At 45.8% G+C, this 27,777-nt stretch overlaps 1 protein-coding gene across 2 annotated transcripts in view; it reads right to left on the reverse strand.

Moving 5' to 3' along the window:
* Positions 1–27,777, reverse strand: part of PLCZ1 (phospholipase C zeta 1) — a 180,275-nt gene that overhangs the window by 65,028 nt on the left and 87,470 nt on the right. For both annotated transcript variants that reach the window (XM_029597339.1, XM_029597340.1), the window contains 2 exons: positions 16,654–16,807; positions 16,209–16,325 (listed from right to left, as the gene is read on the reverse strand). In XM_029597339.1, the coding sequence (XP_029453199.1) occupies positions 16,209–16,325; positions 16,654–16,807 (271 nt within the window). The remainder of the gene's footprint in view (positions 1–16,208; positions 16,326–16,653; positions 16,808–27,777) is intronic.

Raw genomic sequence — 27,777 nt, forward strand, 5'->3', positions numbered from 1 at the left:
CTTATTTTGCTTTTTCTCCTTTCATTTCAGAGTCATTTTTTGTTCCTTTGGGACCGAGTGCTCTTGGTACTATTAGGAGAAGAGATGTCTTTCACCTAAAAAGAGCCAGAGGAGCAGAGATTTCATCAGAGAGGAATGGATTCCTGTCCTTTACCAAAGGGAAACAGGATGCTGGGCTTGATAGACCCTTGGTCTGATCCAGTATAGCAATTTCTTATGTTCTTATGAAGGTATTGTGCAAGAGTTGTTTTTTTCTACTGAATCAAGTGTTCTGCACTTGGTGTGTTACATTTATGGACCCTTAGACTGAGGTAGGGTTGACGCAACCTGTAGGGAGGATCCCTCCAGGTCCCTACTGTTGGCAGGCGGACCTGGACAAGGCAGAAGCCCAACTGGATCTTTGCCTTTACTATCCTAAATTCCTGTTGGGTTGAGCCTTTGGGTGCTGGGGCTAGCACATCTTAGATTGGGGTCTTAGAGATCCATCAGTGCAGCTGGGTCAGAGTAGGAGTAGGCAAGGCATATCTGGTGGTAGGCAAAGGTCAGTGGCAGTCAGCAATCAGGAGAATCCAGAGGCGGGTGATGGTCAGTAACAGGCAGTGATCAGGAGTATCCAAAAGGCAAGCCAAGGTAAATACCAGGTAATAGCGGGACGGATAGGCTGGGCAGGAAGGCAAGGAGCAGAATAGGCAGGCACCCAGGGAAGACGAACTGGAGGACTGAAGAACTGAAGAACTGAAGACACAGAAGCTGGGCAGAAGAACTGAAGATATGGAGCACTGGAACTGATGACAAGAAACACTGGAGCAACATGCACTACTGAAGAGTAGGGAGACCTGTTGCTGAGGGTCCTTTAATGGGCCTGAAGGGATGATGTCATCAAGAGGCACTCCAGCTCTTTCCTGCTGTGAGCCCTTTAAAACTGATGATGTGGAGGTCACGTGATGCCGTGTAAGGGGAAGACGTGATTTCCCTTTGCAGCACCGACCCTCTAAAATCCGACCCCATCCACTGCGGTAAAAAGCGGGATTTCTACACCAGAGGCTGCTAGACATCTTTTTTAAAGACAGCCAAATCGAAAGGTAATCACAATGGCAGCCCGATTAGCCAAAAAACAGAAGGAGAAAGAAAAGCTGCGAAGCCCCGACCCGCCATCCAATATTTATTTATTTATTTATTTATTTATTTATTTAAATTCTTTTACTATACCGATACTCAAGACAAGGTCTTATCGTACCGGTTTACAATAAAACAGGGGGGAAACAAATTAACAACTAAGTAGAAGGTAAAAAGTTACATTGAACAGGGAGCGAGAACATGGGAGATGGAAGACAGGAAAGATATTTTAAATAATAACTGGAGAGCAATAGAATAATCAACGAAAAAACAATATCGTAGCGAGACATAAAACAGAGATTTATCCTAGGCGAATATGGTGCCGGAACCGCAGCCCCAGCCGTCTACGGCGGCGATTGCTGAAATCAAAGCAGCAAATGCTGAAATTTTAGGTCCCAAACTCAAAACGATCTCAGACAAGCTCAAAGAGCTAACCACGGTGTTGGCGGGGTAAGAGGCGTGATTTTCTGACATCGAACAATGAGTCTCGGATCTTCATGATGGCTGCTTGGTCACCCAGGATGAACTCACGGCAATTAAAGCAACACTTGATAATCACACCGAGAGACTAGAGGACTTGGAAAACAGATCGAGGCGATCTAACCTCCGCTTCTTAGGGCTCCCAGAGGCCTTGTTGGATAAAGATCTGCCGCTTTTCCTGTCGCAAACGCATGGCCCTATTTCTCTGGAGCGGACATATTGCCTGGGCCCGAAACAAGACTCCGATCTTCGACCACGCGTCGTTATCGCCAAAATCTTCAATTTCGCTCACAAAAGCGAAACCTTGCGAGCACAAGAGCTGGAAATAAAAAGATATTAAGTCTTCCAGGACTTTTCGACGGCACTGACTGCTAAACGCTGCCTCATGGCCCCTTTCTGCACCAAGATTATTGAATCTGGGCTCCGGGCCACTCTGGTTTATCCTGCCCGGTTGCAGGTAGTGACCCGGGAAGGGATCAGATGGTTCACGGAGGTGGACGCAGTGCAGGGGTTTCTGTGCACCTCCTCTCCCTCGCGGAGAATCTGAAGGTCCCCCTTAAACTCTCACTGGGTTTGATCCAAGGGCCAGCTTCGACCACTTTGGTTGCTGGGGGTTTGCTTGCTAAAAGAACATTTGGCTTTATTTCTGGATAGCAGCTTCTTTATATCAGGGAAGCAGTTCTACTAATGCCAGCCTTTTGCCCCCAAAATGATAAAGGGGATGGAACAGCTCCCCTATGAGGAAAGGCTGAAGAGGTTAGGGCTGTTCAGCTTGGAGAAGAGATGGCTGAGGGGGGATATGATAGAGGTGTTTAAGATCATGAGAGGTCTTGAACGAGTAGATGTGACTCGGTTATTTATACTTTCGAATAATAGAAGGACTAGGGGGCATTCCATGAAGTTAGCAAGTAGCACATTTAAGACTAATCGGAGAAAATTCTTTTTCAGTCAACACACAATAAAGCTCTGGAATTTGTTGCCAGAGGATGTGGTTAGTGCAGTTAGTGTAGCTGGGTTCAAAAAAGGTTTGGATAAGTTCTTGGAGGAGAAGTCCATTAACGACTATTAATCAAGTTTACTTAGGGAATAGTCACTGCTATTAATTGCATCAGTAGCATGGGATCTTCTTAGTGTTTGGGTAATTGCCAGGTTCTTGTGGCCTGGATTGGCCACTGTTGGAAACAGGATGCTGAGCTTGATGGACCCTTGGTCTGACCCAGCATGGCATGTTCTTATGTTCTCATGCTCTTATGTTCTTATTGAGCTGAAGAGACATCAAACACACTGTTTGTTGGTACATTATTCTGTAATAACATTTCTGTTCCAGTTCAGCTCTTTAAGCATGATCTGTGTTAGCCTGCCAGGCTGTTGCTGGGAATGTTTCTTTGTTAACTGGTTCGCAGTGGATGGGGTTGGGGAAAAGGGAGGGAGGGAGGGAGGGGAGGTGGGCGTTTGTATGTATGGCTGTGACCTTCTGATACCGGATTGAATGAAATGGGAGGGAAAGGGGGGAAGGACAGGGGGGAGAGGGTTTGGGAGGTTGGGTGGGGGAAACTACGCCTTTTTAGATTAATGAGTTCCATGCCAGCTAAACCGGATGATTCTTTGTTCACTACCACTATAGCTGTACTGCCTGGAGGCCTCGGCTGGGAGGGCTCTCACGTTCTCATTGTGCCTTTAATGTTTCTGCTATTCCTTATCCACAGCCCTAACTCTTGCTAATGGGATTAGAATCTTATCCTGGAACGTACGTGGCATAAATTCGCCCATTAAGAGATCTAAAATTCTGAACCATCTTAAAAAGAAACAGGTTGATATTGCCCTACTTCAGGAAACCCACCTAACCGATAAAGAACATGGGAAGCTTTGTAGAAACTGGGTGGGCGATGTCTATTTTGCTTCAGGCTCTTCTCACTCCGCAGGAGTGGCAATACTTTTGGTCAAACATTTGCCTTTTAAAATTCAAAAAGAAATTAAAGACCCTCATGGGTGCTATCTACTTTTGGTTGTTCAGCTTTACCCCCATCCATTATTTACCCCCATCCATTATTTACCCCCATCCATTATTTGGTTGTTCAGCTTTACCCCCATCCATTATTTAATTTCTGTTTATTGACTTTAAAGGAACATTGGATTTTGCTTTTGACAGTCAATTACTCCTGCGTAACATTTGAAAATTAACATATTTTGGTTATCATAGTTAATGAAGTTAGCAGATTACCCTTGAAACCCGTTATTTTTGTAAAGCCTGTAGCTGTTAAATGTTCTTCTGTTTAACCTGTTATATGTAAAGCCTGTTGCTAATTTATTGTTTCACTGTAAACCGAGGTGATGTATAACTATATGTACCGCGGTATATAAGAATATATAAATAAAAATAATAAATGACGCTCAGTTAGCTTTGTGTAATGTGTACGCTCCTACAACATATAACCCAGCTTTCTTTCGAAAACTGCAATGTTTGTTGCTGCCCTACATTGATGATTTCATTCTAATGGGGGGAGACATTAACACTATTAGAGACTTACAGTTAGATAAATCTAAGGCTACCCCCCGACATAGAGGAGCCGGTAAGGGATTGGTACAATTAGAACAGTCCCTGCAACTGGTAGATGCATGGAGAGTTTTGAATCTGATTAACCGAGAATTCACTCATTTATCTCAGGCCCATGATACGTGGTCTCGATTAGATTATATTTTTGTTAGTGGCCCCCTGCTTGGGAAACTCAGTGATGCGTGTGTAGGAGATATCATTCTATTCGATCACGCACCAGTGCGGTTGGATTTATAGCTTTCCACTGCCCAGACCCCACAACGCTTTTGGCGGTACCCATACTTTTTGGCAAATGACCCGGGGTATCAGGAACACCTTTGTTCCAGATGGAAGGATTATGCCACCCTTAATGCGGAACATGTATCTGACCCTGGGCTGTTTCGGTATACTGCAAAAGCAGTGCTCAGGGGTGATATTATCTCCTATATGGCCCACCGACATAAAACCCTAGATAAGCGTCTTCTTGCCTTAAACAAACAATTGAGAGATGCTCGAAGCAAATTGACCATCTCAAATCTTTCGGCTGACAGAGACTCTTACCGTACACTTCAAGGAGCAGTTAATTCCTTGCTCCATCAGAGGGCTAAAAAGAGTCTCCTCTATTATCAATTTCATTTATATCAATTTGGTAATAAATCTGGTAAGCTCCTCAATAATTTGATTAAAACAACACAACACTCACGTTATATCACAGCTATTCGAGCAGCCTCGGAAATGATGGTAAATGACACCAAGGAGATCCTTTCTCAATTTTGTACTTTCCTCTCTAAGCTCTATACGACTGAGGGCTGGGATCAAGAAGCCTGCACTCAGTTTTGTGCTAAGTTTGATTTACCAACTCTTTCGGTGCACAAAAGACTTGGCTTAACAGACCCATAGATGATGATGAAGTACATTTAGCTATTAAACAAGCAAAATGTTTTAAGACTCCAGGCCCAGATGGCTATACTTCTGAGTTTTATAAATGCTTGCATGAATTGGTCAGTCCACTACTGGCTCGAATCTTCTCTACCTTAATAAACAAAGGTGACTATCCCACTCATGATAATAGAGCCCACATCACTCTCATTGCCAAACCGGGCAAGGAAACACATTCCTTGACCTCTTATAGGCCAATCGCTCTGCTCAATGCTGATCAAAAGTTACTGGTCAAAATTCTGGAGGATTGCCTGGCTGAGGTGATCCCCTCTCTGATTGGTCGCAATCAAGTGGGTTTTGTTCGCAAACGTTATGCTTTTACCAATATTCGGAAACTCCTAGCTGCTATGGAGATGAGCCAACAAATGGGTGACCCCTATCTTTTGATCAACTTTGATACAGAGAAAGCATTTGACAGAGTAGAATGGAGATATTTATTTTATGTTTTACAGGTCATGGGGTTCGACGGTTTGTGTTATGATGCTATTCAATTAGGGGTAGATTTTTTAAAAAAGCGTGATCGTGTACTTTTGTTTGCGCAGCAGGCGCAAACAAAAGTACGCTGGATTTTATAAGATACGCACATAGCTGTGCGTATCCTCTAAAATCCTGGATCAGCGAGCGCAAGGCTGCCGATTTTGGGCAGCCTGCGCACGCCGAGCACCGCAGCCTGCCTCCATTCCCTCCGAGGCCGCTCCGATTTCGGAGCGGCCTCGGAGGGAACTTCCTTTCACCTTCCCCTCACCTTCCCCTCCCTTCCTCTACCTAACCCACCCCCCCCCGGCCCTATCTAAACCCCCCTTACCTTTGTCCCTAGATTTACGCCTGCGAGAAGCAGACGTAAATCTATGCGCACCAGCGGACTGCTGGCGCGCCGTCTTCTGACCCGGGGGCTGGTCCGGAGGCCTGACCACGCCCCCGGGCCAGCATCACGCCCCCGGTCCCACCCCTGAAACGCCGTGTCATCCGGTCCCGCCCCAACACGCCCCCTACATGCCCCCTTCGAAAAACCCTGGGACCTACGCGCATCCCGGGGCTCTGCGCGCGCCGGTGGCCTATGGAAAATAGGTGCACCGGCGCGCAAGGCCCTGCTCGCGTAAATCCGGGCGGATTTACATGAGCAGGGCTTTTAAAATCCGCCCCTTATTATACAAGGATCCCACAGCTGTTATTATTGCCAATCAATCACAGTCTGACTTATTTTCAATCTCACGTGGAACCCGACAAGGCTGCCCCTTATCCCCATTGTTATTTCTCATACAATTGGAGCCTGTACTATTATCTATCTTACATACCCTGATGGTGAGAGGCGTTAAACTACAATCTGAAACCTTTAAGTATACGGCCTTTGCTGATGATATTATGGTGTTTCTCACCAACCCGTATAGATCCCTACCATCTCTCATACAGCTTCTATCAGATTTTGGCCGATTTGTGGGTCTTTGGCCTAACCTCTCTAAGTCAGAGGCCTTGGCGTTCCCGGATACTCTTCGTGAGCGTTGGGCTGGAACGTTCCCATTGCAATGGGCGCAAGGTTCACTCCATTATTTGGGGGTCCTAATACCGTATTCCCCGAGCACGTTGTATTCAATTAATGTCAGTCCCCTACTCCAAAATACCATAGATAAGCTTCGCACTTGGAGGAATTTACCTCTTTCCTTAGGGGACCGGCTCAATCTATAAAAGATGCTAATATTGCCTAAATGGCTATACCTTCTACAAAATATACCATTATATCTCTGATGGATGGACCTGAAGCTTTTGGATAAAGAACTACGGGTGTTTCTTTGGCAGGGGGGGGGGGGGGTAATCCTAGAATTTCCGTGGCGGGTCTCCGTGAATGATGGGGGGAAGGTGGTTTGGGAGCCCCGGATTTGAAGCTTTATAACTTGGCAGGGAATCTTCGTTTAATTAGGGATTGGCTACTAGAACAGTCCACATATTCACCTCTTGGCTGAACAAGCCTTGGTAGCCCATCTGGCTTTATCTTATGTAATTAAAGACCCAAGAACCAATTAAAGGGAGGAGGAATAGCCTAGTGGTTAGTGAGCTGTGAACCAGGAGACCAGGGTTTGAGTCCCACTGTCACTCCTTGTGACCTTGGGCAAGTCATTTACCCTCCATTGCCTCAGGTACAAACTTAGATTGTGAGCCCTCTGGGGATAGGGAAATACCTACAGTACCAATGTGATATCTCAGATCAAATGTTGGTGTATATAAAAAATAAAATAATTCAGGCTCCCTCCATTGAACTTCCATCATTTTTGCTTCAAACCACTATGACTCGCCTGGAGAGCGATGACTAAGATATTTCAGATACCTCAACTGTGTGCTTATTTGCTACCCATCCAAGGCAATGGTGCTTTTAGTCCTGGATCCCACACTGAGGGGTTTAAACAATGGTGAGATAAAGGCATTAATTATCTGGGTCATTTACTTAATCATGATGGTCAGATGTTACCTACTGACTTAAGATCTGTATAGCAGCTTGGAGCGGCCCAGGTATTCTGTTATCTTCAGGTTCAACACTACTTTCAGTCACTGCCCCTGGATACCAGGTCCTCCCAGGTTTTTCGTTCTTTGGACAAGGTGCTGAAGCTAGAACAGCAGACACCGTTGTTCTTGTCTCAATATTATAGAAAGCTAAAAATTCTCACAAGCCAGGAGCCGTACACGGTTCTCGCAGATCAATGGACTGGGGAGGGGGTGTTTACTTTTACAGTACCCACCCTTCGGGCATGCTTTGGGCGAGTGTCCCAACTCACAATCAGTATGTACTATCGGGAAATGCGTTTAAGTTTTTAAGATGAGCCTATATGTCTACACAGCTTGCGTTCTGTTCTGGAATTTCGACATCGGCCCTTTGCGAAAGTGCCATAAAGTGCCCAGCACCTTGTCCCACTCCTTTTGGGCATGCTCTCCCATATGACAGTTTTGGGGTCGTATAGCCAGCTACTTGATGGCTTTATTGGGAGTTACCCTTCCTATAACCCCGTTGGGTTTTCTTTTGGGTTGCTTTCCCCGGCTTTCATTGAGAAGGGGCCCTCGTCTCTTTGTCCATAAAGCATGCCTAGTAGGGAAAAAAGTGATATTGATGAACTGGCGGGCTGTTGCACGCTCTTCCTTCTGGACCTGGCGTAATCAACTTCACCACATGCTGCAAATGGACGCTCTGGGCTCGCAAGCCTCACCTCAGACTCGCCGATGGTTCCTGCTCATTTGGGACTCTTACTTGAAATCTTTGCCACATCGTTCCAGAAGTTTGATTCTTAATGACTGAGATTCCCTATTTGTATGGGATGGCTTCACATGGTCTCATTTCCGCTGACCAGACTTGGACACTTGAAGGCTGACATGGTTTCTCTTATCATTGATACTAGCGTGGATGGGGAAAGGGGTGGGAACGGGCGGGTGGGAGGGGTTTACATGTTGGAATTATCAATGTTAGAGGTTAGGCTTGGATGGGCTCAGAACCCAACCCCTCCGAGCCTCTTGTAATTTCTTGTATTGTTTGCTGAAAAACCTAATAAAAATTGCTTAAACTAAAACTGATGACGTTGGGTGCGTGCATGCCCTAGGAGGTGCAGGGCCAGGCGGTGTTGGCGGCATCCTGACGCGGGAGCTATTGGTGGAGTTCTGCCACACTGGCAGGCGGCGGCCTGCTGCGAAGACACAAGGAGACCGGGCTGCACCGTCTGCTGATGAGAAAGGCCTTGCTGGGAGGTGAGTACGGCAGTTTTCAAGAAGAGCCTGCAGGCCACCGAGCGCAACAGTTGCTTGCAGAAGGAGTTCTAAGGTATTTAGGAAGACTACTGGAGATGCATGAGGATTGGGACTTGTAAATGGAGCTAAGTTCTAACCATTCCAGAGTGGGGAGAAGACTGAGATAAATTTGGAAGCTAGAAAAAGGATTCCAATGTCTTTAATTAGAGTAATTGAAAAGGAGAAGGAGATAAATTGTTAAAGAATTGACCTCCATAAATTCAGAGACTTTATTAGAAGAGTGAGGTCACAAATGTGACCTAACAGGTCTATTTTAAAAGCATTATTTGCTCAAAAATGCCCACATACGCGCTTATGTGGGCCGTGCACAAGCCAAGCGGATATTAAAATGTCACGAATTAATTACACACATATGTACCTGTGCACGCAACAAGAATAAGAAGCAGAAAAGGGGTGTAGCATGGCGTTCCAGGACAGGGCCAACTCTTATGTGAGTAACTCCCTATTTTAACTCCTATTTTAACTTATGTGAGTAACTCCCGTAGGCCACAGCGCGTGGCGGCTTGTTAGTCACGTAAATTTACCGCTGCAGGAGCAAGTCTGTAAATCTCGCATTTTAGGGCTTACAGGATAAGGGGTCCAGATCAACTGGAGGGCATGCAGGACAAAGAACCAGAGGGTCTGGAAGACCTCGATATTGACTGGGGAACTAATTGAAAAAATTAGGAATGTGCCTCGCGCGAGCTTGTTTTAAAATACGCTAACGTACGCGTGTTAAAGCCAGCAAAGTCCTATGGAAGAATTAGGTTTGCTAGAGTAATCGCTTAAAATTAGGAGCATACTTATGTGCAGTACGACAATTTTAAAACAAGCACGTGCATGTGTGTGCATGATTTAAAATTCCAGTATATCTCCACTTGTGTGGGTACACGCGCGCTTGTTTCAATATTTTCATATTAATGCTGTAAAGAATTTATCAAGTGTTAGTAAAGAAGTTGAAAACCACATTACTTCTTAGTGTGACCATTGCTGCTATATAGACTGTGGAAATTATCAGAGCTGTTTACAAGGCCTGAGACTGGCAATGCAACAGGGCCTTGAAGCTTTGCTTCCCCCAAAAGGGAGCCCAGGACCTCAGAAGTGAAAAGCTCTCCATGAAGAACTGGTTGCAGATAGGGTCCATTTTATTTCTATCTGCCCCTGGCTCCAGTCTATGGGTTCTATCCCGCCCAGTGATTACACAAATATGAGCAACATTGACAACTACCTATATCACCAAATTTTGAAGGCACCAAATATTCACGCTAAAAAGAAGCCTGCTTCAGTTTGCTTTAGGGCCATCTGCCGGCACAGATACAAAGGGGTGAAGTGTAGCAATCTGCGTAAGAGCACCGACATCTTAAATCCAGTCCTGTTCCCTATAAGACAAAGAGGTAGGCGATCTATGATAGCCGTAAGGATAAACACAAACAATAGATGCCTGATCTTTTTCCAAATGTTTATTAAGCAGAGACGTGTTCAAAAATCGCCCATGTTGGGTCAGACCAAGGGTCCATCAAGCCCAGCATCCTGTTTCCAACAGAGGCCAAACCAGGCCACAAGAACCTGGCAATTACCCAAACACTAAGAAGATCCCATGCTACTGATGCAATTAATAGCAGTGGCTATTAGAGATGTGAATCGTGTGATCGATCGTCTTAACGATCGATTTCAGCTGGGGGGGGGGGGAGGGAATCTTATCATCGCGGTTTTGTTTTTTAAAATATCGTGTAAATCGTAAATCGGGGGAGGGCGGGAAAACTGGCACACTAAAACATCCCTAAAACCCACCCCGACCCTTTAAAATAAATCCCCCACCCTCCCGAACCCCCCCAAAATGCCTTAAATTACCTGGGGTCCAGAGGAAGGGTCCCGGTGTGATCTTTTACTCTCGGGCTTCCTGTGCGTTGTAGAAATGGCGCCGGCACTACCTTTGCCTTTGCCGGCGCCATTTTGTTTTTTTGTCCCCCCGACGTCAGGAGCGTAGGAGATCGCTCCCAGACCCCCGCTGGACCCCCAGGGACTTTTGGCCAGCTTGGGGGGGCCTCCTGACCCCCACAAGACTTGCCAAAAGTCCAGCGGGGGTACGGGAATGACCTCCTAAACTCGAATCGTTTTGCCGTATGGTCGGCGCCATTTTGCCGTACGGCAAAAGGATTCGAGTTTAGGAGGTCGTTCCCGGACCCCCGCTGGACTTTTGGCAAGTCTTGTGGGGGTCAGGAGGCCCCCCCAAGCTGGCCAAAAGTCCCTGGGGATCCAGCGGGGGTCCGGGAGCGATCTCCTATGCTTCTGACATTGGGGGACAAAAAACAAAATGGCGCCGGCGCTACCTTTGCCCTGTCATATGACAGGGCAAAGGTTGCGCCGGCGCCATTTCTACAATGCACCGGAGGCCCGAGAGTAAAAGATCACACTGGGACCCCCCCACTGGACCCCAGGTAATTTAAGGCATTTTGGGGGGGTTCGGGAGGGGGGGGATTTATTTTAAAGGGTCGGGGTGGGTTTTAGGGTTGTTTTAGTGTGCCGGTTTTCCCGCCCTCCCCCTTCCCCTCCCCCTTCCCCCGATTTACGTTTTTTGACGATAAATCGGGGGAATTCCTATTAAATATCGGCTCTAATGATTTTTGACGATTTAAAATATATCGGACGATATTTTAAATCGTCAAAAAACGAATCTCATCCCTAGTGGCTATTTCCCAAGTCAACTTGATTAATAGCCGTTAATGGACTTCTCCTCCAAGAACTTATCCAAACCTTTTTTGAACCCAGCTACACTAATTGCACTAACCACATCCTCTGGCAACAAATTCCAGAGCTTTATTGTGCGTTGAATGAAAAAGAATTTTCTCCAATTAGTCTTAAATGTGCCACATGCTAACTTCATGGAATGCCCCCTAGTCCTTCTATTATTCGAAAGTGTAAATAACCGAGTCACATCTACTCATTCAAGACCTCTCATGATCTTAAAGACCTCTAACATATCCCCACTCAGCCGTCTCTTCTCCAAGCTGAACAGCCCTAACCTCTTCAGCCCTTCCTCATAGGGGAGCTGTTCCATCCCCTTTATCATCTTAGTTGCCCTTCTCTGTACCTTCTCCATCGCAACTATATCTTGAGATGTGGCGACCAGAATTGTACACAGTATTCAAGGTGCGGTCTCACCATGGAGTGATATAGAGGCATTATGACATTTTCCGTTTTATTAACGATTCCTTTCCTAATAATTCCTAACATTCTGTTTTCTTTTTTGACTGCTGCAGCAAACTGAGCTGATGATTTCAAAGTATTATCCACTATGACGCCTAGATCTTTTTCCTGGGTGGTAGCTCCTAATATGGACCCTAACATCGTGTAACTACAGTATGGGTTATTTTTTCCTATATTTAACACCTTGCACTTGTCCACATTAAATTTCATCTGCCATTTGGATGCCCAATCTCCCAGTCTTGCAAGGTCCTCCTATAATGTATCACAGTCCACTTGTGATTTAACTACTCTGAATAATTTTGTTTGATCCGCAAATTTGATAACCTCACTCATCGTTTTCCTTTCCTAACTCCAATATCACTTAACTCCCTTCAACCATCACGCTTCGCTAGTTATAGCATTAACAGCCACCTCTTACAATGTTATTATTTACATATATAATTATCTGATCTTCTTTTTCCTTCTTAATCCAAGTTATTGTTTCCCTGTTACATGTAACTGCTTTTCTGCTTTTCTGCACTATAGTTCAAATTGTAATGTTTATTATATTTACACCCCTGTTCTTTGTGAACCAGCATGATGGGACTTCTGTCTTGAATGTTGGTATATAAAAAAAAAACTTAAAAAAAATAAAAAAAAAAATATAATGAAAAGCACCGGTCCAAGTACAGATCCCTGAGGCACTCCACTGTTTACCCTTTTCCACTGAGAAAATTGACCATTTAATCCTACTCTCTGTTTCCTGTCTTTTAACCAGCTTGTAATCCACGAAAGGACATCGCCTCCTATCCCATGACTTTTTAGTTTTCGTAGAAGCCTCTCATGAGGGTCTTTGTCAAACGCCTTCTGAAAATCCAAATACACTATATCTACCGATTCACCTTTATCCACATGTTTATTAACCCCTTCAAAAAAATGAAGCAGATTTGTTAGGCAAGACTTCCCTTGGGTAAATCCATGTTGACTGTGTTCCATTAAATCATGTCTTTCTATATGCTCTATGATTTTGATCTTGAGAATAGTTTCCACTATTTTTTCCGGCACTGAAGTCAGGCTCACTGGTCTATAGTTACCCGGATCGCCCCTGGAGCCTTTTTTAAATATTGGGGTTGCATTGGCCACCCTCCAGTCTTCAGGTACAATGGATGATTTTAATGATAGGTTACAAATTTTAATTAATAGATCAGAAATTTCATTTTTTATTTCCTTCAGTACCCTAGGATGTATACCATCCGGTCCAGGTGATTTGCTGCTCTTTAGTGTGTCAATCTGGCCTACTAATCTTCCAGGTTCACAGTGATTTTGTTCAGTTCGTCTGACTCATCACCCCTGAAAACCATCTCCGGAACTGGTATCTCCCCAACATCCTCATTAGTAAACATGGAAGCAAAGAATTCATTTAGTCTTTCTGCAATGGCCTTATCTTCCCTAAGAGCCCCTTTAACCCCTCTGTCATCTAATGCAATCTCTCTCCACTCTGTCCTGGGACAGATGAGTACATCACTTTATCTGCTCTGCTGCAGATAAATTGCTGCCAAATACTGCACTACACAGATATACGGCACCCCTACATCTCAACCTCCCGCTCCCAAATCAATACATCATACTAATCTCCTATGTATGACCCCCATATATCACATCATCCTACTCTCTAACACCCATGCTATATATCACATCACCCCAATATCCCAACCTCCTACACCCATGCACAGTGTCTGAATGCATCGAGTCACCCCAACATCCCTACCATTGGCGCCCATGCACAGTAATCCTATGTATCATCATCTACATCCCACTCTCCCGTTCCTAGTCACAGCATCCATACACATCAAGTTACCCTGGCATCCCAACCTCCTGTTCCCAGGCATAGCGACCCATGCATCATCCATCCTAGTATTCAATCTCATGCATATAGATACAGTGCCCCATGCATCACATACCCTAACATTCCTACTTCTGAGGCCCATGCACAGTGCCAACATAGCCACATCACCCCAGTATCCTAACCTCCCACACCCATGCAAAACACCTTCATCATCACATCATCCCTGAATACCCAACCCTACACACAGGCACAGCCCCCCCCCCACCACGTATCACATCACCCACAGTAACCCAACATCCTCTGCCCAGACACAGTGTGTTCAAGCATAATGTAAGCCTAGCATCCCAACTTCCAGCACCTATGCACATTGCCCAATGCATCAGTGATTCACGTCACTCTAGCATCCCTACCGCCTATGTTCATGCATGGAAACAATGTAATTAGCAGCACTCATACCCAGTGCCCTCATGCATCAATGCAGCACATCACTCCAGCATCCCTACCTCCCTTGTCCATGCATGGAAACAATGTAATTAGCAGCACACATATGCAGCACCCCCATGCATCGATGCAGTCACTCCAGCATCCGTACCTCCCTTGTCCATGCATGGAAACAATGTAATTAGCAGGAGGCATACCCAGCATCCCCATGCATCGATGCATCAGCATTTCTACCTCCCTTGTCCATGCATGGAAACAATGTAATTAGCAGCACACATATGCAGCACCCCCATGCATCGATGCATCACATCACTCCAGCATCCGTACCTCCCTTGTCCATGCATGGAAACAATGTAATTAGCAGCACACATATGCAGCACCCCCATGCATCGATGCATCACATCACTCCAGCATCCCTACCTCCCTTGTCTATGCATGGAAACAATGTAATTAGCAGCACACATATGCAGCACCCCCATGCATCGATGCATCACATCACTCCAGCATCCCTACCTCCCTTGTCCATGCATGGAAACAATGTAATTAGCAGCCCGCATACCCAGCACCCCCATGCATCAATGCATCAGCATCTCTACCTCCCTTGTCCATGCATGGAAACAATGTAATTAGCAGCACACATATGCAGCACCCCCATGCATCAATGCATCACATCACTCCAGCATCCCTACCTCCCTTGTCCATGCATGGAAACAATGTAATTAGCAGCCCGCATACCCAGCACCCCCATGCATCAATGCATCAGCATCTCTACCTCCCTTGTCCATGCATGGAAACAATGTAATTAGCAGCACACATATGCAGCACCCCCATGCATCGATGCATCACATCACTGCAGCATCCCTACCTCCCTTGTCCATGCATGGAAACAATGTAATTAGCAGCACACATATGCAGCACCCCCATGCATCGATGCATCACATCACTCCAGCATCCCTACCTCCCTTGTCCATGCATGGAAACAATGTAATTAGCAGCCCACATACCCAGCACCCCCATGCATCAATGCATCAGCATCTCTACCTCCCTTGTCCATGCATGGAAACAATGTAATTAGCAGCACACATATGCAGCACCCCCATGCATCGATGCATCACATCACTCCAGCATCCCTACCTCCCTTGTCCATGCATGGAAACAATGTAATTAGCAGCACACATATGCAGCACCCCCATGCATCGATGCATCACATCACTCCAGCATCCCTACCTCCCTTGTCCATGCATGGAAACAATGTAATTAGCAGCACACATATGCAGCACCCCCATGCATCAATGCATCACATCACTCCAGCATCCCTACCTCCCTTGTCTATGCATGGAAACAATGTAATTAGCAGCACACATATGCAGCACCCCCATGCATCGATGCATCACATCACTCCAGCATCCCTACCCTCCCTTGTCCATGCATGGAAACAATGTAATTAGCAGCCCGCATACCCAGCACCCCCATGCATCAATGCATCAGCATCTCTACCTCCCTTGTCCATGCATGGAACAATGTAATTAGCAGCACACATATGCAGCACCCCCATGCATCGATGCATCACATCACTCCAGCATCCCTACCTCCCTTGTCCATGCATGGAAACAATGTAATTAGCAGCACACATATGCAGCACCCCCCATGCATCGATGCATCACATCACTCCAGCATCCCTACCTCCCTTGTCCATGCATGGAAACAATGTAATTAGCAGCCCGCATACCCAGCACCCCCATGCATCAATGCATCAGCATCTCTACCTCCCTTGTCCATGCATGGAAACAATGTAATTAGCAGCACACATATGCAGCACCCCCATGCATCAATGCATCACATCACTCCAGCATCCCTACCTCCCTTGTCCATGCATGGAAACAATGTAATTAGCAGCCCGCATACCCATTTGACATCCCACATTCCAGAAATCTTGAGGGTTATAATTTGAAGAAGTTGTTCTTGTTCCTCTAGGGTAGATTCTTGTGATAAACCTCATAGTGTGGCCGAGAAAATCAATGGCTAGAAGAAGAAAAGTGGACATTATTAAAAGAAACAAGTTTATGCAAGCAGAAAATACAAATGCATTTTTTGGGGGCCTAGCAACAAACCAGAGACAAGACGACCACAGTAGAAAATACAGCAATATGAATGGGAGTAAAATATCTGCTGAATTATGCAAAAATCGCTCAATATACAAATAAATAGAGGAATATTTCAAAACATAGGTATCAACCCTAAAATTTCAAAATCTATAGATAGCCAGAATATGTAATATTATTGGTTAATATTATGTTATAGATATTTCCTCCATTGTGTATTTCTGGCAAAAACAAGGCCAGGAACATACCTGAGTGTTTTGCTAACTTTTGAGCACGAGTCTCTCCAATAGAATTATTCTCGTAAGCCTTCTGAAATTCCTTTGACTTTTCAAAGCTTTTAAATTTCTGTGCTTTCGTATAGATGACAAGATTTGACAAGTCCATGGCCACTTTTATCTTTACCTGCAAACAGAGTTCGGTTCTCAGTCTGGCATATTCCCATGTGAAGGTGTCAACCACGCCAGCGCACAGTAGAGCTCACCTTTGCCACTGCGCGCAAAGGGCTAAGGTCTCAGTGAGCAGAAATTACTCACAGACTTTAGCCTGATGTTTCACTTTGAAAATCAGGGGCTGTGCCCTGAAAGCTCGCCTGACTTCCTCCTCCTCCAGAGCAGGTGTGAGCTAAGTGTGCACACGCATGTTTACGTGCTTAATTATGAACACCACAAGCATGCACAGAAATGATTTCCCTGCCCCAACTGCACTGCCCGGAATGCCTCTTTCTTGTGTGTGCGAGTTACGTGCGTACTTCTATGTGCACAATGCCCTCCCGGGCAATCTTCAAAAGCCCGTTTACGCATGTATAACCAGATTTTATGCAGATAAATGTTTCTGAAAACCTGGCCGAGAGAGGGTAATGTTCAAATGGACTTCTACAGGTAAAACAGGATTTTAAGCACAGAAATACTCTCTCAAATCTGCCCTCCTGATCAGGGGATGAACTTACACACATAGGCTCACGGAGTGAGCAGAGGCATTGCTGGGATGCACATGGGAAGAGGCTTGCACTTCCATGTACACATTTTAAAAATCAAACATATGCATGCAAACTTTCCCAAAAAAGCACGTATGTGCATCAAACAGCAAGGGCTGAGTGTGCAATGAGCAAATCCGGTGCAATCGTTTTCCACGCGGAGTTACACAAGTGAATCTGCTTTGCAAATTGGAGTAGGTTATGTTGGGATTTGCTGTGTTATGTAGGGGTGAGGGCCACAGTTATTCCCACGTTGTTAAGGTGCTGTATCCGACTCCTAGAAGCAGAATGTGTTAATCTGACAAACACAGAAAGAGTAGGAAAAAAATGAATGGAATGAAGACAGAGAAAATATCTTTACACTGAAAATATGAGCAGTCAAAGATGCAGACCACCAGGGCTGCTAAGTGCTTCTCTCAGGTAAATGAAGTAGGGGTCATTCCTCCCTTCAAAATGTATTTTATCCAAATAGTTCACAATACATTTTAATGGAAAATGGTCTTCTGAAGAAGCCCACAAACGTCCCACAAAAGAGGTCACTTAGTTTTGCTGCTTTTTCAGTGCTTCACATCAGAAAGTCTCTGGAGAATGTTTTTGTGAGAATGTGATATTTAGTGAATTTTCAGAAAAGATTTGCATAAGAAAACATTCAAGGTCAATATTTAAAGCCATTTAGATGGTTAACATGTAAGTTACGTAAACAACATTGAGGGAAATCAGGAGGAAATATTAAATCCAGCAATAGGATTCCTGTACTGCTCTTTTATAATTGCTATGTTCTTGTTATATTAGAAGACAAAACCTCAGTACTGAGAGGAAACGTTAAGGTCTGAATCACCTCGTTTTTATTATCATGCTAAATTTGCTTTTTATTTCTTGTTTAGTGTGTTTTTTATGTTCAGTGTCTCGATCATCATGATTCATGTCTTTAAAATATTCTCAAAATATTGAAACATAGAAACATAGAAATGATGGCAGAAGAAGACCAAATGGCCCATCTAGCCTGCCAGCAAGCTTTCACACTTATTTTTCAGATACTTATCTGTTACTCTTGGCCCTTATTGTTAACTTTTTGGTTCTAATTCCCTTCCCCCATGCCATTGATGCAGAGAGCAGTGCTGGAGCTGCAACAAAGTAAAGTACCATATCCAATTTGATTGGTTAGTGGTAGTAAGTACCGCAATAAGCAAGCTACTCCCACGCATGTTTACCCACCTGTGCAATTCAGTCCGTGTTGGTTGTTGTCTGAATATAAATCCTCTCTTCTTCATCCTCCCTGCTCTTGAAGCAGTGAGCTGCGCTGGATATGTATTCCAAGTGAAGTATCAGGCTTAATTGATTCGGGGTAGTAACCGCCGCAATAAGCAAGCTACTCCCACTCTTATTTGTTTACCCAGCCTGTGAAATTCAGTCCTTGTTAGTTGCTGTCTGAATATAAATCCTCTTATCTTCATTCCCCCTGCTGTTGAAGCAGTGAGCTGCGCTATATATGTATTCCAAGTGAAGTATCAGGCTTATTTGGTTTGGGGTAGTAACCGCCGCAACAAGCAAGCTACTCCCCCGCTTATTTGTGAATGCAAATCCTTTTTTCCATATTTTCTCTTGCCGTTGAAGCATAGAGCAATGTTGGAGTCGCATTAACCTTGTGTATGTTTATTGAATAAGGGTATTAATCACCAGGTAGTAGCCGTCATTCCTGCAAGCCACCCCCAAGCCTCTTCTCCTCATTCACATCTTCTAGATTTTATGGATCCACAGTGTTTATCCCATGCCCCTTTGAAATCCTTCACAGTTTTGGTCTTCACCACTTCCTCCGGAAGGGCGTTCCAGGTGTCTACCACCCTTTCAGTGAAGAAATACTTCCTGACATTGGTTCTGAGTCTTCCTCCCTGGAGTTTTAAATCGTGACCCCTGGTTCTGCTGATTTTTTTCTGATGGAAAAGGTTTGTCGTTGACTTCGGATCATTAAAACCTTTCAAGTATCTGAAAGTCTGTATCATATCATATATCGCCCTTATATTTTGTTGCAAGAACACTTTTCTTGCTAAATACAATAACTTTCTCTTATGTTTCAACCAACTCCGGATTGCTTAATGTGGAAACATTTTAAACAAATGCTGACATTGCCAACGTTTCGCTGAAATAGCTGTGTCAGGGCATAAAGCAATTTCTGCAATGACAACATAATATGTCAGTAGCGGATGTTTAAATTTAAATTATATTGAATAGAAACGCTTACTTGTCACATTCACTATCGATGAAGCCTCTCGTATATTCCATAAGGCCATACTGGCTCAAAAGGAACGCAGCATAACATTGCGTTTATATATTCACGGAAAGTTTTAAAATGGATCTAATCCCATTTGTTTTTGTACTTCTAAGGAGATTGGTCTCTCACATGCGACGTGTTCCTTACCTGCCTATGTGGCCAATGTTCTTGCTAAGATAATTTACGTCACAGCTTAACTCTTGATCAATGTATAGGGTTGCCAACTGGCTCCAGATTTTCAGGACAGGTGGATCCAGCCCTGGTTTTACCCCCTTGCATGCTGGGACTTATTCTGATTTCCCTATTGCAGTCCCTAAGAAAATCAAGTCTAGAAGTACCTGTGTGCAGGGGAGTAAAACAAGGACTGGATCAACCTGTCCTGAAAATCTGGAGCCAGTTGGCCACCCCATCGACGTATTGTAAGCCAATCATTATCTTCAGATATCTTCAGCCGATCATTATCCTTTTCTTTTTATACAAAAACCTGACCACTGGCAACTTACATCTTTATTAAATACGTTTTAGGCAAATCACTGTCTAAATTTTCCTTGAAAAAGAGATTGCTATCATACTAATGTATTCTACTCACTGCTGTTGTAGAGTCCATTTGTTTCCTCAGTTTCAACCTGAAGACCCACTTTTGTTCTAATCTGTATAAATTCTAGGGGTATGCAAGGGAAAAAAATGTGTTTTCATTTTTGGGAGGTTTTTTTTCCCCACAAATTTCTTTTTGCGGAATGCTTGATTTGTTTCATTCATGAGAAAAAAAACGAATCAAACATTTAAAAAAAAATAATCAAAAAAGGACCAATAAACGAAAAACGGGGCCTCCCACTCAAAATGCCAAGGCCAGGATTCCCCCCGACTCCCACTTACCCAGTCCGATGGGACCTGCCGGTGAGGCCTAGACCCAGGTCGAAGCCTTGGCCTTGCGTAAACTGAGTCACGGTCTGTGCTGCAAACCTCGGCCTCACAAGGTGGAGGCTTCAGCTGAGGCCCGGGCCCAAGGCCTACACTCAGGCAATAACCTTGACTTTGCATAGGTGGAGGCCATGGTAGGTCACCGCGACCTTGTCCTCGGCCTATTCATCACCGATGTTTTTGCCTAGTCCAAAACCTAGGCCTGGTGCTTCGGCTCATTTGGGAAGCCAAATCCTGACGCCGAGGCCTCAATCCAGACCAAGGCTCAATGCCAGGGCTTGGCCTGAAGGCCGAGTCCCAATGCCTGGGTCTCAACCTAGGACAGGGCCTGGACCCAGGCTTGACATCGCAGCCAGACCTAGAGGCAGAATCCCGATGCTGGGGTGTCAAGCTGGAGACAGGGCTTGCCACTGCGACTCGATCCGAATTCCTATGCCAGAGCCCAGACCCAGGCCTGAGGCCATACTGGGGCCTCAGGCCTGGACCCAGGTCCCATGCCGCAACCCGACCCGGAAGCCAGGTCTCGATGCCCAGGCCAGAGCATGGACAAAGACCTGACGCTGCAACCCCAGCATCGGGACCCAGTCATTGGGACCTGGCCTTTGTCGGATACCGGATGAATCAGGTAAGTTTTTCTTTTTTTTATTTTTGGGAGTCTCAGCCGAGGCCCTGGCTTCCGCCTGAGCACTGAAGCAGAGCTGCCCGTGCCCTAGTGAGCCCCCGGCTTCAGATCTAGGCCGAGGCCAAGGTGCTGGCATCACGCTCAGGCCTAGGCACCTTCTTTGGGCCTCGGCCTATGCTCTAGGTGAGGCCCTGGCTTCGGGCATAGGCTCGATAAATTAGTTTAATACAAGTTGAACAAATAAGGTTTGTTTTATTCAGGACCCCTGAATCAAATGAAATGAATTGTCCATATTTGTTGCATTTTGCACTTTTATGTTAAACAAATCCACGTCCCTAATAAATTCCTATTTCTATCTCCTCCCCTTGGATGCTGTGGAACATGGTCAATCGCGAACCACTTAAGATCTTCAACTGCATGTCAATTATATATGCAATGTTGCTCAATAAGAGCATTTTGTTTCTTATTGCGGACACGGTTTTTATGTTCAGCTAAGTGAGAATGTAGAGTCTATTGTGTTTTTCCAACATACATCTTTTGGCATGGGCATTTAATAATATGTAGTACATATGTTGATGTGCATGTTGTAAAATGATATAATTTATATACCCTTCTGGTTTGTGTGCATTCAAACTCTTTGATTTGTAGAGTTTGATTACAAAACCCACAGTGACCACATTAATAATGTCCATACAGTTTGCCAACATCTACAATGGAGGTGCCTCTTTCTTTTAATTCAGGTAATGATTCTGGACAGAATGTTTCACATTAATGTCTTGAACATGAATATGCCATTCTAAAATCCCATCTTCTCAAAGCCTGGTATCATCTGAATAATTACCCAACAATCACACATCCTTTTGGCTATTTTCTTTGACATCGGAGAATATCTCATGACACATATCAGGATCATTCCCTTTAGATCTACTTGAAAGCAATGCTTCCAGGTCATTGTACAAAACTCTCTTAAAGGCTTGCTTAATGTACTTCATCAGATAACCACGTGCTTACAGTTTACCAATTAATGCTCTAGATTATTGCTTATATATACCTGTGTTTAAACAATTTCTTCTGTATCTCAAGAACTGAGAAACAGGTAAGCTCCTCTTGAGTGGTACTGGGTGTGTATTGTTGAAATGCAAAAAAGTGTTTCTATCTGTGTCTTTACGAAGCAATGTGGTTTCAAAATTTTTCTGCTATTTTATATATTCTTAGGTCAAAAAATGAAATGCTATTGAGATGGTATTTCATCATGAACTGAATTTTCTCATCGTAGGTATTGATCCATTCGCCAAAGCTCTTCAGTTCTGCTTCACTGCCAAACCGCAACATAAATAACTCATCAATAAATCTTTTCCAGAAAAAAAATCTGTGTTGAAAATGGTGAATTATTTATCCATACTTTTCAAATTTCATCATGAACAAATTTGCTAATGATGGGGCTATGATGGCTTCCATCTCTGTTCTGGAAATTTGCTGAAAAAATTATCTTTGAAATATTAAACATTTTTCTTCAATGCTAATCTAACCAGTTGCATTAGGAATTCTGTTGGCACTTTGTGAGGTCCTGGCCGGGCATCCAATATCTCCGTGATTACTTCTAATGCAGAACCTTGAGGAAATGGATGTGCATAATGAATTAATGTCTAATTGTTAGGATTTGTAAGTATGTGGGCCCTTTGGCTGAGGTGAGAGGTGGTACTTCCCAGGGTAGGAGCCCCACTGAGCCTCATCGTCGGGAGTTGGAGTCTCGGCTGCGAGATGTTATACAGCAGAGGTAGAGAGTAGAAGGAGAGGGTGACCCCCCTGGAGGCAGGTCACGGGGCGACAGTGCAGCCAGATGCTGGCATCAGACTCAACTCCGAGGACAGGAGTCAGGCAAAGGATGCGACACTTCCCGAGGAGTGGGGGTGCCAAGTGATAGTTACAGTCACTGAAGTTACACGGGATCTGTAGAGATGGTACACAAAAGGGTTCCTCGGTGGGAGGTCACGGTAGTGGTCCGCAGAGCAGGGTACACCGGCGAAGGTTCCTCTGGTGATATCACGACACGGGTCCACCGAGCAGGGTGGATCCGGAAGGGCTCTTCACGGCAATGGTCCGCAGAGTGGGGTACACCGGAGAGGATCCCAAAGTAGCTATCACAATCTTGGTCCGCAGTGTGGTTACTCTAGTTCCGTAGAAAGCCTTGGGAAGCGAGGCAGGCAGGAGTCTGGGTGAAGGCTCTCCGAGGAATGGATAGCCAAGAGACGAGGAAGGGCCCACAAGGAGCGGGTACCCCACGGAAGCAGGAACCGGAACAAGTGGTAAAGCGAGAGTAGGTAGATTCAGCAACATGAACTCGTTGCCAAGTTGTCAGATGTCTGGACCGGTGAGCTTAAATATCAGAGCTGAGTGACATCATCCGCCCCCAAGGTTTCCGCCATGACGTGGTTAAAGCAGGTTGGGGAGTTTGAGCGTGCGCCTAGGGAACCCCAAGGGTAAGATGGCAGTCGGCAGTGTCCATACTGCTCAGGTGAGCCCGGGAACGGAGGCTGGAAGGCTGGCGGTAGCTGGCAGAGGCCACGGGTTTGCCCAACGAAGCCAAAGTAGCAAAAAAGGAGGTGAGTAACAGAGGTCGCAGCCATCTGCGGCCATGGAGCATAACAGTACCCCCCTTCTTAGGGCCTCCCCCCTGGGGGTTTGGGTTTTCTTGGGTGAGAAGTGTGAAACTGCTTGATCAATTCTTTATCAAGAATTTTGGCTGCAGGCTCCCAGCTATTCTCTTCAGGCCCAAAGCCCTCCCACAAGATCAGGTATTCCCATCGTCTACCTCGCTTCCGTACATCCAGGACATCCTGAACTTGATATGTGATGTCCTCCTCTGATGCCAGGGGCTGAGGTTCAAGCGGCTTTTTGGAAAATTTGGATAGAATGAGAGGTTTCAGTAATGAGACGTGGAAGGCGTTATGTATCTTGAGTGCTGTGGGCAGGCAAAGGCTGTATGTCACTGGGCCCAGACAACGAAGTATGGGAAATGGCCCGATGTTCCTGGGAGCAAAGCGAACTGAAGGTAGTTTCAGATGAATAAATCGAGTACTAAGCCATACTTTATCACTAGGACTGAATTGAGGAGCTGCTCGATGATGGGTATTAGGGATGTGAATCGTTTTAGGACGATTAAAATTATCGTCCGATAATTTTAATATCGTCTTAAACCGTTATGGAACACAATACAATACAGATTCTAACGATTTATCGTTATAAATCGTTAGAATCGTGAGCCGGCACACTAAAACCCCCTAAAACCCACCCCCGACCCTTTAAATTAAATCCCCCACCCTCCCGAACCCCCCCCCCCAAATAACTTAAATAACCTGCGGGTCCAGCGGCGGTCCGGAACGGCAGCGGTCCGGAACGGGCTCCTGCTCTGAATCTTGTCGTCTTCAGCCGGCGCCATTTTCCAAAATGGCGCCGAAAATGGCGGCGGCCATAGACGAAAAAGATTGGACGGCAGGAGGTCCTTCCGGACCCCCGCTGGACTTTTGGCAAGTCTCGTGGGGGTCAGGAGGCCCCCCACAAGCTGGCCAAAAGTTCCTGGAGGTCCAGCGGGGGTCAGGGAGCGATTTCCCGCCGCGAATCGTTTTCGTACGGAAAATGGCGCCGGCAGGAGATCGACTGCAGGAGGTCGTTCAGCGAGGGTTCCGGTGCCTCGCTGAACGACCTCCTGCAGTCGATCTCCTGCCGGCGCCATTTTCCGTACGGAAAATGGCGCCGGCCATACGCGTATGGCCGGCGCCATTTTCTGTACGAAAACGATTCGCGGCGGGAAATCGCTCCCTGACCCCCGCTGGACCTCCAGGAACTTTTGGCCAGCTTGTGGGGGGCCTCCTGACCCCCACGAGACTTGCCAAAAGTCCAGCGGGGGTCCGGAAGGACCTCCTGCCGTCCAATCTTTTTCGTCTATGGCCGCCGCCATTTTTCGGCGCCATTTTGGAAAATGGCGCCGGCTGAAGACGACAAGATTCAGAGCAGGAGCCCGTTCCGGACCGCTGCCGTTCCGGACCGCCGCTGGACCCGCAGGTTATTTAAGTTATTTGGTGGGGGATTTAATTTAAAGGGTCGGGGGTGGGTTTTAGGGGGTTTTAATGTGCCGGTTTTTCGATTTTTCGATTTTTCGATTTTTCGATTTTTAACGATTTTTAACGATTTTTCACGATATTTTACCCCCCCAAACGGCAACAATACGATTCCCTCCCCCTCCCAGCCGAAATCGATCGTTAAGACGATCGAGGACACGATTCACATCCCTAATGGGTATCATAGTATTTCTTGGACCTCTGAGAAGCTTGTTGTAGAAGTCATTTAGTGTCGTCCCAAAGTTGATGCAACTCTTGAGCAGTGGCTTGCGCCACAGTAGAGGCCACTGTCAGAGGTAGCAGAAGTGGAGGTAGGGGCTGACATCCATATACCACTTGGAAGGGTGAAGACCCAGTAGATGCAGAGAGATGAGAATTGAGGGCAAACTCAGCCCAAGGTAGTAACTCAGACCAGTCATTTTGTCGTGAGTTTACATATGCCCGGAGAAACTGCTTCAAGGTCTGATTTGTCCTTTCCATCTGACCATTGGCCTGCGGGTGATAGGCCGAAGTGAGGTCCAAGGCAATATCAAATTTTTTACATAAGGCCCTCCAGAACCTGGCCGTAAATTGCACTCCCCGGTTGCAGAGCATATGCCTCGGGAGTCCATGGAGGCGGAATATATGGTGGATGAACAGTCTCACCAATTCCAGTGCTGAAAGGAGGCCAGGTAGAGCCACAAAGTGAGCCATTTTTTAAAACTGGTCCACTGTGACCCAGTGGTGTTATTGCCACTGGAAGGAGGAAGATCCACTATGAAATCAGTGACAATGTGTGTCCATGATTCACTGGGCACAGGAAGTGGCTGCAAGAGACCCCAAGATCGACCCATCAGCGGCTTCTGATGGGCACAGTTGGAGCATGACTCCACATACGCTTGAGCGTCCTTCTTCATGATCAGCCACCAGTAGAACCTCTGGAGTGAGGAAAGGGTTCTGGCTTGACCTGGGTGGCCCGCTAGTAGGGAATCGTGTGCCCATCGAAGGATCTTTCCACGGAGTGGACGGGGAACCACCATTTTCCCAGGTGGTACGGTGAACGTGGTGGAGAGAAGAACTTTGTCTGGATCGATGATGTGATGCGGAACATTCGGGACATCCTCAGTGGTGAAGGGCTGGGAAAGAGCGTCAGCTTGAATGTTCTTGTTGGCTGGCCGGTACCGTAGCACAAAATTGAACCGAGTAAAAAAGAGAGACCAACGGGCCTGCCGGTGATTGAGGCATTGTGCATGATGCAGGTACTCAAGGTTCTTGTGGTCAGTATATACCGTGACCTGGTGCTGAGCTCCCTCGAGCCAGGGGCGCCACTCTTCAAAGGAGAGCTTAATTGCCAATAATTCTTTGTCCCCAATTCCGTAATTGCGCTCCACCAGTAAGAAGCGGCGAAAGAAGAAAGAGCAGAGATGCAAGGTGTGATTGGTAGAATGTTGGCTCAGGACTGCACCAACTCCGATGTCGGATGCGTAAACCTCGATGATGAAAGGTCGTCAGGGATCCGGGTGGTGTAAGCATGGTTCTCTAAGGAATGCGTCCTTAGAGAAAAGCCAACAGGGCTTCGGGCGACCATTGCAAGGGGTTGGCTCCCTCGCAGGTCATGGCTGTGAGAGGGGCGGTCAGTGTAGAATAGTGTGGAATGAATGACTGGTAATAATTAGTAAACCTCAGGAATCTACGGAGCGCCTTGAGGCCTGTTGGTTAGGCCAATCCTGGATACTCTTGGTCTTTTGGGGATCCATCTGGAAGCCCTGACTCAAGCCACATAACTGAAAAAAGGAACAGTCTCTTGTTTGAAGGAACATTTCTCTAGCTTGGCATACAAGCGATTGTCCCTTAGGCGCTGAAGGACGTTGCAGACATCTCGGTGATGATTCTAGAGGTCTCGTGAGAATACTAGGATGTCATCCAGATAGACTACGACGCACTGGTAGAGCATGTCTCTGAATACCTCATTCATCATATTCTGGAACACAGCTGGAGCGTTACAAAGGCCGAAAGGCATTACCAGGTATTCGAAATGGCTGTCACGGATGTTAAAAGCGGTTTTCCATTCATCACCCTGGCATATCCAGACCAGATTGTAGGCCCCTCTCATGTCCAACTTGGAAAATATTTTGGCCCCTGGAGCCTGTCAAACAGTTCAGAGATTAGTGGCAAGGGGTATCGGTCTTTCTGGGTAATTTCATTTAAGCCGCGGTAATCTAAACACGGCCGGAGGGAACCGTCCTTTTTCCCCTCGAAAAAGAATCCCACTCTAGCTGGAGACTTGGAAGGCTGAATGAAGCCTTTTGCCAGATTCTCTTGTATGTAGTCTGACATGGTCTTAGTTTCTGTTATTTATTTGTTTGTTTGTTTTTCTATACCAATGTTCAATTAGACATATCACACCGGTTTACAGAGTAACAGAGGAATCTATTAACATAGATTTCTTATTTTACATTGAAACTTTGTAACATGAGTAACAACTGGACT

This window comes from Rhinatrema bivittatum, chromosome 4, assembly GCF_901001135.1.
Source record: "Rhinatrema bivittatum chromosome 4, aRhiBiv1.1, whole genome shotgun sequence".
Taxonomy (NCBI): Eukaryota; Metazoa; Chordata; class Amphibia; order Gymnophiona; family Rhinatrematidae; genus Rhinatrema; species Rhinatrema bivittatum.